The sequence below is a fragment of the Hibiscus syriacus genome, unplaced genomic scaffold (genome assembly GCF_006381635.1).
Source record: "Hibiscus syriacus cultivar Baekdansim isolate YM2019G1 unplaced genomic scaffold, ASM638163v2 tig00111648_pilon, whole genome shotgun sequence".
In the NCBI taxonomy this organism is placed as follows: domain Eukaryota; kingdom Viridiplantae; phylum Streptophyta; class Magnoliopsida; order Malvales; family Malvaceae; genus Hibiscus; species Hibiscus syriacus.
Window position 1 is genome coordinate 349,221 of NW_024063145.1, and position 12,286 is coordinate 361,506.

Below are 12,286 nucleotides of genomic sequence, written 5' to 3' on the forward strand. Positions count from 1 at the left end.
TTGTATTTGGAATTTGAGTCCATTTGATTTGAGTATTTATCGAGCCTTGATCGAGTCGATCTCGAGTAGCTCACGATCTGTCTCGTCTCATTTACAGTCCTAGCTTGGGGTATTGGGCAAAAAACAAAATCCTAACCTTCTACCATAATGGACCTAAATTTCAGTTGGCTCAACCAATGGTTTAGCTAAAAGTCAACCTACTCGATACTGAACCATATGGAAATTAGATAAATAAAGAATTATAAAATATAACATAACTTTGTATTATATTAAATATATTATTAATAAAAATTATAAAAACCATTTTAAAATCTATAAGTGAAATAATTTTAAATATATTAAATATAAATTTTAAATAACTAAAACATGATTAAAAGTTGAAATTTTTAACCAAACGATGTCAACTGTGACATTTTTATAGAAACAAAAAAAAAAGTTCATTTCATATAAAAATATGTTTAATATATAAATAAAAAAATTATATTTAACATATAAATCAATAATATTAACCAAATGGATTGGTTCAAGTGGTAAACAGTTTGATATCACTTAATTAAGGTTTCGAGTTTGAGTCATTGTGCAATATAAATACCCGTTAGGAGACACATCAACCAAAACTAGGTCTACAACATATGCCGGTCCGAATTAATTAGAGATTCAGAGTGAAACTTGAAGCAGGGAGGGGAAAAAGACTAATTTTTCTTTCATTTAGCCTGTATAACCCAATTTCAATTACGCAAAAAAGCCACACCATATCCCTATAAAAATCCAGAACTTTACACAAAATCATCATCACTTGAAACTATTTTAGCTTAATATATCATTCGATATATAAATTTGTCATTTTAATAATTGTGATACTCCTATTATTTTAATTAATTTGATATTTATTTATCAAAAGTTACATATTTAACATATAAGTTTTTTTTATAAATATGATATTTGTATTTTTCTTTGAAGCAATTTGGTTTGAATATAAACGGCCCAACTATGAGATTTCAACCCAATTTTGATTGATAATATTTAATAGAGTAAACTACACATTTAGTACCTAAACTATTACTTTTATTCTGTTTTGGAACTCAAATTATATATTTTTTAAATCGTACCTAACATCTAGTTTAGGTTTCAATTTGGCACCCCCACCATTAAATGTAATAGTTAAAAAGCTATTACATTTAGTTAAAAAGAACGATTGTAGTCAAAAGATTAAATTTAGGATAATGCAAAGTTAAAAGACTAAATTTAAAAGTGAGAGTATATTTTTAGTAAAAATAAGAATTAAAGTTACATAGTTATTCTATAGAGATAGGGGAGAATGTGGTTTAAATTTGGTCAAAAACGTACTTAAAATGAAGGATGAATTGAAGAAATACATAAATCATACAAAATTGAGGGACTAAATTGAAAAAATATAAAATTTTCTATCAAAAAATGGAATTGAAAGTACATTGTATTATATGATGGTTTAGAAGCATGTGGATCAAATTTGATAAAATTTTGAGTTAAAATGAATGAAGAATTGAAGGAATAAGAAATTAGGGACCAAATCGTAAATCTGTCAAAAATATTAATCCAAATTTTTATTTTTTGAGTTACTTAAAATTTTTATAAATTTAACTCGACTCAAAGTTGAAAACCGAATTAATAATTCAAGTTAACTTGAATAACTCGAAATTAAAAATAAATCAATTTTTTGAGTTGAGTCGAGTTTTGCTCCCCTAATCAAACTTATGCAAAGCTCTATTATGTTTTCTCTGCGTTATACGTATAATTATTTTGTTAATAAAATAGACACATTTTCATCCAGCCTAGTTGTTTTCAATGCCTAAATATTTTATTGAAGCTGATTTTGAAGCATGAAATATCAGCCAACTTGAAACAATTTTTCAACTAAGAGTCAAACGTTTTCAAGGCATGATGTCTTCTTAAGATATGACAGACGTTCAATTATCTTTCCAACGCATTTTGAAACGCCTCAATCAGATGTTAAAAACTCAAGACATTTTTATTTTAGCGAAGACATAGCGTACAGAAAATTAGATACAAGCCCAATACGAGAATTTTAATTTATTACGAATTTTTAATATTTTTATTGAATATTTGTAATTAAATTCAACTTTATATTTGTAATTAAGATAAACTGGTAATTGTGTTGGTACCGAAAGGATAATACGGGGGTGCTCATCCTTCTTTAATTATAACTGACTCTCGAATCTAACATTTCTCTAGTAAGATACAGATCTGATAAAATGATATGTTTAAGGTGTATGATCTACCTAATTCAAATACGAATGATAGCGACTCCATCACTTAATCCAAATCAAAACGAGAATTTGGAACCACCGAAGTACCGGTGTGACAATATACATTAAGAAGCATTTAGTTTATAGAATGTTATATTATCTTTATAATAGATAGGGATGATGCAAGTAATCTTTAGTTGCGCTCGGAATAAAAATAGGGCAAAGGTAAAAAAAATTAATGCAACAATTTTAAAGAGATAATTTAGAATGTTGAATTCATTTACTTAGAGCGTTTGATTTTGGAAAATATAGATTAGTTTTATTTTTTTTCAAAAATAAAAACGTTTTATAAAATTAAAAAATAATTTCTAGTAAATAAAAATATGTGAAAATTTGAAAACATAAAACATATTTTTAGTATTTTCATAAAAAATAGAAAAAAACAAGTTTATGTTTTTAACTTGGCTTACACAAGTTCAAATTTTATTTAATGGTATATGAGGCTCTCAAACTTTCACAAAAAAAGTAATATGACCTTTGAATAATTTTTGTACTCAATATAACCCTTAAACTGAGAAAAAAAACTGATCTAACCTTTTAATCAATAAAATTGAATGTTGACAATTATGATGTTGACTTGGTGATCCAAATCAATTTCATAGACTGCCACATAAGCACAGTGAATTACCACGTAATTAACACCGTCGTTCTCAACATTAGATTTTGTTGGTCAAACAGTCCAATTATTTTTTCCCTAAGTTCAAGGATCACACTAAATACAAAAAAGTTCAAGAGTCACACTAATTTTTTTTGTAAAAGTTTAAAGGTCTCAGATATATTAAACCTACATATTATTTTAATAATATTTTTTGTGTGTGCTTTTTCTTACAACATTAATTTTTAATGATATTTTCTTTAATTTAAGGCTTAATACAACAATAATTGTCTAAATTAATCATATAACTGACATCGATGCAAAAGCTTCAAAAATTGGTCTTCGACTGTTTTCTTTCCACCAAAGGGTGACACGTGTCGCTATTTGATTAGTGAAAAATAAATATATTAAATTAAGTAAATTAATCATCCAATTGGATGATGACATGCGTCATGACACTTGGCAATAGTGACACATGACACGATATGATTCAAATGTTAAATTTATTTTAATTTATCAAAATTATGACCAAATTGATAAAAATATATAAGTTACAAGGACCAGATATGTAATTATACCAAGTTTGTTAACTGCCACGTCAGCTTCTCCATTAAATGTTTACGGCAAACGGCTTAATTAAATATTTTTAAATAGTTAGATGACCTGACTGATAAAATTTCAAAAATGATGATCAAAATAAAAGGGTCAATAGTTAGTGGTCAATGATGAGTTTACCCATTTTATTTGCAACTGACACGCGACTATGCTGAGGCAAAATCATGGAAATTTTCAGATCCTTGCATGCCCGTTGTAGAAAAAAGACCACTTGCATCCTATGACACACATATATATATATTGTACTAAGCTAAGACATGCCACGTGTCATGTAGTGTGTGCCAGTGAAGAAGAGAGTCGTGTGACTGAGGGTTTGGAAATGTACATGAAAAGAAAAGCAAGGGTTTCCAACACTCACGTAGTTATGTCCCAAACAAAGGAAAATTAATAATGATTTGAGGGAGATAGACTTGGACTTTTGCTTGGTTGCTAAATTTCCATTCTTTATCAATTAATTTATAAAAATAATACATGTACTATATTTACAAACATCTTTCCCCAAAACAACAGTTTTCTGGATCAAACAACAAACATATGTTAGTTCATATGCTTATCATCAATTACTCTCCATCTTTCCTTCTCTAATTACTAATTTCATTTTCACTAATTGACAACTTAATTAGGAACAAAACGCAAATCCAATCAACGCTAAAACAAAGCAAAACAAAACCCAAAATAGACACTAGCCCCAACTCGGCAGCCCCAAAACCAATATGCGGTAGAAAACTAATACACAGTGCACCCGAACAGAGAGCAGTACAAAGCAAACTTTAACACCTTAGTACAAAACAATTCCAGCACCAGGCTGCAGCCACGCTACCAAACAAGCACCCCTCACTCACTCCCCATATACTACGCTCCCCCAACATTTACAGCCCAAAATCCCTCTTAATACAACCGGATATGCAATACAGCACACTTTTCCCAGATAATCTTACCACCACGCCTTAAAAATTTTGCCCTCCGATCGACCCCCATCACAAGCTAGCCAAAATCCAACCACTGCTAAAAGTTGAATCATAACGAAATTGTACCTTACCAATCACCCTTATTACTTTATCGATTTTAAGAAACATATGCCACCAACACCATGGCCTTAACAATGGATCCTCAAACCATTTTACCACTGCTCTAGACTCTGCGACCACCAAAAAGTCAACACGTCCCTTCCAGCCAGCTTCCAAAAATAATTCCAACACACAAAAGATAGCCCCCACGGCAGCTTGATCCATACTATTTCCTTGCGAAGGGCCTAAAAACAAAGCTCAAGAACCCCAACCCCATGAACCCCTTCTTTCAGAACCAAGTCTTGAAAACCAGCACTGCTTGCCATCCTAACTGAGTATTGTTGAGCTTGACTTGACTCGAAAAGTTTAAAATTGAGTTCAACTCGACTAGAAAGCTCGCAAGCTTAAAATTGTCAAGCTTGATTCGAAATAAAAAATCAAAGCTCGAGTTGAGCTCGAAAAAACTTAAACTCGAAATATTATCAAGCTTAGCTCTGTTGATGCTCAAACTCACCTCAATGCAAGCTTGAACTCGAACTCAAACCAGAACCTTAAGTACATATCACCTTATACTACATTTTTAAAAATGTCATATAAATATTAATATTATTAATAATTAAATTTTTAAAAATAAAAATGATTATATTAATTTTTGAATTGCTTGTGAGCTTTTTAAATCGAGTATAAAAAAACTCGTTTTGGCTTGTTAAAAACTTTAATTGAATTCGAACTCAAGTCGAGTTCATTTAAATCGAGTGTTGACCGAATTTTCAAATAACTTACGATATGTTTCGTTTTATTTACAATTGTACAGAGTACGATCAAAAGTATATTTGCAATCCCAATATAAATCTATGCTGGAAGGATGAGTGTTATGGAGGATGAAGAAGGAAATAAAAGAGGAGGTTTGGTATTTTTTGTATACAATGTCAATACTATCTAAATTTTTATGTAATTATAAATCGGAAAGTATTAAACATTTAATTATATTTGATCCCATGTCCTATAATATAATAATACCGACAATAATATCAATCGAATTAAATTCAGTGGATGAGAATTTAGTATATTTAAATGGGAAAAGAAAAGGAAGAGAAAAATGGGAATGGAAATGGAAATGGAAATGTGAAAGGGTGATTTGGGGGTTGTGGAATACATTAAAAGAAGGATGTAGTTGGAGAGGATGATGGTCACATGGTATTGCGTATCAAGACATGCACATGAAGGCCCACAATGTTAGCTCAAAAACAAACATATTTCTTAAAGCTCACTTGCCATCAAACCCCAACTTGGGAACATAAGCATCAGACCCTTATTTCCCTCCTTTATTTTCTCTCCATTCTATAATCTTAGATACAAATATATTTTGTTTAGAATAGTTTGAGGTGATTATAAAGATGTTATATATATTCAGAATTTTCTGATAATATACATACATCCTATAGAAAAGATAAACACCATACAAATACATACTTAGTTGTTACTTAAAAAACAAACCCCTTTTTAAGACCAACTGTGCTTTCTCCGATGCACTTGTCTTCTTCACGTCCAACATCACTATCTTTGTTATTGTAATCTCTCTCTCACATTCCCCATGGGTGTGGTCCTCTTTACCTCTTTATATCTCTCTCATCACTTTCTTCAGTTCTTCAAACATTACATCTAATACTACTCTACTTCTTCTTCTCCCTCTATTGCTTTTCTTGCCAAACCAAAACCATTTTTCCTTGTGCATTGCATATCTTGTGCGTTTCTAAACCCCTAGGCGAGAAAGTTTCTCGGTTTCCGGTCATTATTACGGTGGTCTTTTTCCCGAACATGTCGAGCAGAAGGTCGAGACAGTCGAGTGCGGGCGTTTCGAGGATTTCCGATGAGCAGATCATTGAACTGATCTCGAAGTTACGGCAGCTCCTCCCCGAGATTCGCGAGAGGCGTTCCGATAAGGTAAATATTGTCGGCATATTCAAATATAAATATCTTATTTGTTTTTATATGGTGATGGATTTTCCTGGTGCATGCGCCACATGGGGATAGTATATTTCAGTTAAAATAATGATACTAGTCCTGGAAAATACAGTTTCAAAGACTTAAACCCGGACATCAAGGAACACACATTTTCTTAGGTTTCAGCTCCTCATTGACTTACAACACTGCATGCTTTCTCCCTAGCCACATGACCATCTCATTATATTTAGATATATAACCTAGGTGCACAAATCAAACGACTTTAGCGATTGAGAGATTATTTTTTTTTTTTTAAGGTTTCGGATCCGAATACTGCGTATAGAAGGAAATGAGTGTTTATTGTGAAATAGTTAAGTATTTTAACAGATTATACTTTATATTCACCCCACACTTTTATCCCTCCAAAAAAATATATAATGTACATAACGGTCTACTTTGTCGACAATGGGTCGGCTTGAAATATCCATATCCCGGTCCAAGCAAGTACCCAGGGATAAACAGATGGGTGTTACGGTACAATCACATATCATTAAAAGTTTAATTTCTTATTAGTTTATGTATTTTCTTTATATTTTTTGCCGATGATTTAATTTTGTATTCCATGAAATTTTATAATTATACAACTCTAAATTTTTAATATAATTCTCATATAAAATTTTACGTCTGTTCGTTCAGGCATCGGCATCCAAGGTTTTACAAGAGACTTGCAATTATATCAGAAACTTGCACAGGGAGGTGGACGACCTAAGTGAGCGGCTCTCGCAGCTGTTGGCCACCATTGATGCAGACAGTGCCGAGGCTGCAATAATCAGGAGTTTAATTATGTAACATATAAACCAATCTTATTACTAGGCTTTGGTCATTAGATCCAACAAATTAAAATTAGAATATATATATTTGTATTTAAATAGTTGAAGATGCTTTCTCCATGTGGCCAGGGTTTGCAATCTAATTACCTAATTTGTATAATAAAAGGACTTGCACTAGCAAAGCCCTTTAATTTTAATGCCAATATAATATTACTTCTGCTTCGCATGAGACAAGCTTCATTAATTCTTATCTTTACGTACTCTTATTGTTTGAAGAATATGATTAATCATACACTAATTCACGTGAAATTAATATGATGCAAATTTGAAGAATATATTTGTGTCGACCCTAAAGCTTTGTGTCGGTAAGTTGGGATCAAGTGTTTTCTAATTTGCTACGAAATCATTATTAGTAAGTGATTTGATGGAAGGTGAATTTTCTTTTTTCCTAACCATACCCTACATGTTACAAGCTTTACATTTTGATCATCGATTATTTTTCTTAAAAACAATTATATGAACCGAATTAAATTTGATTTCGAAAGGGGAACAAAAATCGAATTCACTTTGATGACAAGTGTCCCAAGCATAAATTGAATCCATAGAATTGACCCTTGAGAATACCCCAGCCAGAGTCTAGTCAGTAGGTGCATGCCAAAAGCCACCTGTTCATCTTTTAGTAAACAACTAAACATGATTTGAACCGAAATGACAGAGATTTTGATCGTACAATCGACTATACTCGATTTTCCAGTAAATTAAATTATATATATGTATATTATAGAAATGGCGAGCGTATATGAATCTGGATAAAATTTAAGACCAACATCAACAAATGTAATTTGTAAGGGTGAGTACACAGCGCACGTAGTATATTGAAACAGATTATTAAAGCAGACCCACTTAAACACATTATTAACGACACTAAAACATATCAGTAACTAAATTGTTCTTATTAAATAAATATTAAAAAGGATAAATTACATATTTACCATTTACACTATTATTTTTATTTTATTTTAGTACCTAAATTTTATTTTTTTTCAAAATCATTAACGATAATATTGATATGAAATGACATGTCAATTTTTTATTTTTTTTATTTTCCACATTACCTTTCTATTTCTTTAATTAATTTTATTCAACTAATTAAATGGTGACGCGTGTCGCCAACTATGAGGTAAAATAAAAGAAATCAATATTGTTCTTAGCATGAATTGAAACTAGGCCTTTCACATGAAATGCAAGGTAATCAAACATTGAGTTAAGCTAGTCATTTAAGTTAATGTCACCATTTTTGTATTTAACTTATATAATAGTATCACCACAAAATCAATATTTTTCAATGATTATAACATTTGAATACAAGACACTCTAAATTAATGACCAGAAGCTTATCTATTCAAATATAATGCAAAACTATTTTTATTATATCGAACACAATACTTACTTATCATTATTAAAGTAAAGAATAAGTTTTCACTTTATTTGAAAATAAAAAATAATTAAATAATTATTTTTACATCTGTATAAAATTTATATTAAATTATTCTAAAAAGTATATTTATAATATTATAAAATATTTATTACTTTTTTTAAGATCATATTATTTATTCAAATAATATTAATTATTTATTTGAAATAATGTTATTTTTAAATTATCTATTTAATTTTAAATAATATTATATGGAACCAAAGTGAAAGTTTGATACTAAATGTGTAATTTACTCTAAATTTTAAATTATTTAAAATTAAATGGATAATTTTAAAATAATATTATTTCAAATAAATAATTACTATGACTTTAAAACTTAAATATTTTTTTATAATATTATAAATATACTTTTTTATAATGATTTTATATAATTTTTATAAAAATATATAAATTATTTAATTATTTTTTATTTCTAAATAAAGTAAAAAATTAATCTTTGAATTTAATAATGATATAAGTAAAATGATATTCTAGGATTTTTGCCTTTTTTCTCTCTAGGGTTTTTGCCTTTTGTCGGAACGATTTTTCTTTAATTTTTTTAATAAATAGGGATTTAGTAAAAAAGTTTTGTCTCGAATAATTTGGGACTCAAGTTAAAAAATAATAAAATCAGTTAGCGGAGTCGTCACCAATCCTTGATTAGGGTGTGATTGGGCACCCAAAAACGTATTTTGTCATTTTAATAAAAAATATTAATTTTAATTAAACAACAATTTTACGGTCTGCTTTACCAAAAATTTGAGTTCGAGAGTCGATTACACGTGGGGAATGATTAACACCCCCAAAACGCCCTAAATCGATACCTAGTCGATTAATTAGTTGTCTTTACAATGGCATTTACGATTTCAAATTTAATTTAATTTAAGATCCCTTTAGATAATATTATTTGAATTTTAAGACAAAACATAATAATATTTAATTATTTCCTATCGAGAAGAATCGACCTCTCATGCCTTAAAGCAGTCGATTCTTACTCCAATCGAACTAAATAAATATTACAATTACATCCTAAAGTTCCTTATTAATTCCAAATTGAAATGCAAAAATAACTATAAAATAAAATAAAACATTCTTTGAATTTTAGGAGGAAAAAAGAAAATATTTAATTATTTTCTATCGAGAAGAAACGACCTCTAATACCTTAAAACAATCATTTCTTACTCCAATCAAAATGAAAAAATATTACTATTTCATCCTAAAATTCATTATTAATTCGAATGTGATTTATTTTTGAAATCATATTAAAACACACACAAAAAAATGAAAATTAAACACAAATATCAAACAAATACGAATAATTAATTAATTTACAAACCTTTAATGAGAACAAGAATGTTCAATTATTTAAATACATTGAGACGAGACCTTAGATATGATCTAACAGTATTTTCTCGGTTAATTTAATTAAAAGAATATAATCTTTTTCTTAGTCCCAAATTTTAAATGTAATTAATTTTATTCGTTTCATTTGATAGGATACCCTTTTATTTTTATTATTATTGAAAGCGACCTCTTATTATTTAATACAATCACTTCCCCTAATCTCAAAATACATGGATATTCCCTTAGTCAAATTATTTTGATCGAATCAAGAAATATTTGTGAGGATATCATGCAATTTTAATTAAAATAGAACCTAGACCGATATACACCAAATTACACATTTACATACATAGCATACATAATAATAATAATACAATTAATATATATAAAATAACATTTATTATATTATACTATAATTAGTATGCATAGATTAATAATACAGCACATATGGACGATTTCTTCTACAAAGGGACATACCAAATATATTTACTACGAACGCATATGCTTAGATGTAAACTAAAAACATACGGATATATATCTAATTGAAAACATTAACCAAATAAAAGCAAAATACCTAAAGGCTAAATACACCATGTTTAATATTAACATCTAGGGCAAATAACAAGTATAAATTATATGAAATAATTAAATGAAATATTTACATACAAAATTCCAAATAAAAAAACGAATGACGAACAACACTACAATATGGTAGTATATCTAACAATAAATAAATAATGAAGTTAAAATATAAAAAAAAAATTAAAATTACAAAGTCCAATCATAAATGAGCAAACACATTTAAGGACGGAAATTAAATAATTATGACATTCATAGCTCAAATTAATAAAGACAAAATTCAAATAAGGACAAAAATGAGAGTTTTCAGAATTACATATTGGAAATTAAAATAAACAAAAGATCAACAAGTCAAAGTGACTAAAATACAACATGCTTAAATAAAAAGGTGAAATAAAAAATTAAAAAGATTTAAACATTGACTAAAACACAACTTTGCAAGTCCAGAGACCCTTGAATAATTTACCCTTGCACTAAATGATAGTTGCATTAAAGCCCAAAAAGGTGTCGTTTTAGATTTCATTTATATACCATTATAAAAAAAAAATATCCTAAGGGTGTGTTTGGTTGGGGGAATGTGAGATTCCTATGGGAATGAAATCCACATTCCCCGTTTGGTTGGCCGGGAATGTCATTCATGATAATCTTATTACCAATAGTAGATTTTTTAGGTATACCGGGAATGTCATTACCCCCTTTCCTTAGATATTGTTGGATTACCGGCGTTTTGGACTAAAATGTCCTTAATTTTTTTTCCTTTCAAAAATATCATTATTCTTTCATTGAATAATAAAAATTCTACGAAGGTTAAATTACAAATTTATCCTTAAACTATTTTAGATTTACAAAAAAATCTATAATTAAAATTTTATATGAAGTTCAGGGGTAAAATAAAATTGTACCCTTTCATTAAACCTTTTTATATTTTTAATTTTGCAAAAAAAATTATATAAATTTTATAAATTTAATTTTTTAAAGAAAATATATAATATTTTTCAAATTGTTAAAAAACAATATATAATAAGGATAATTTGATCAAATATACATTATAATAATCTTTTATTCCTTTAACCAAACACGATAATCTTACATTCCTGCTAAACCAACCAAACACAAAATACAATATTCTCAGTAATCCTATTCCCTGGTAATCTTACATTCCAATTGGTAATCTTACATTCCGTGAACCAAACGCACCCTAACCCTCATTTCCAATCTCATCCGTTTTCACCACACCCCTTTCTCTCTCATTTCATTTCCTTTAACCAAGAGGGAGATGAGCCTCCCTTTGGCCGCCTCCTTTGGTTGATATTTCATCCTAAAATTTATTATTAATTCGAATGCGATTTATTTTTGAAATCATATTAAAATACACACAAAATAAAACGAAATTAAACGCATATGTCATACAAATATAATTAAGACAATTAGTCCTAAAATTATTTTATCAACCTTTAATGAGAATAAAGATGTTCAATTATTTAAATACATCGAGACGTGACCTTAGATCCAATCTAACAATATTTTCCCAGTGAATTTAATTAAAAGAACATAATCTTTTTCTCAGTCCCAAATTTTACGTGTAATCAATT

At 28.7% G+C, this 12,286-nt stretch overlaps 1 protein-coding gene across 1 annotated transcript; it reads left to right on the forward strand.

The window, feature by feature from the left end:
• The first annotated feature begins 6,014 nt into the window (after positions 1-6,014).
• LOC120166847 (transcription factor PRE1-like) lies at positions 6,015-7,324 on the forward strand. Its single transcript, XM_039176039.1, has 2 exons — positions 6,015-6,467; positions 7,164-7,324. Exons 1-2 carry the CDS (start codon positions 6,342-6,344, stop codon positions 7,314-7,316), a joined length of 279 nt encoding a protein of 92 aa, XP_039031970.1. The 5' UTR covers positions 6,015-6,341; the 3' UTR covers positions 7,317-7,324.
• Positions 7,325-12,286: the final 4,962 nt, after the last annotated feature.

Excerpts from the sequence above, each read along its gene's own strand:
- LOC120166847 (XM_039176039.1), top strand. The coding sequence starts at position 6,342 with ATGTCGAGCAGAAGGTCGAGACAGTCGAGTGCGGGCGTTTCGAGGATT. Across the intron at positions 6,468-7,163 it reads GCGAGAGGCGTTCCGATAAG|GCATCGGCATCCAAGGTTTT; the intron begins GTAAATATTGTC and ends CTGTTCGTTCAG.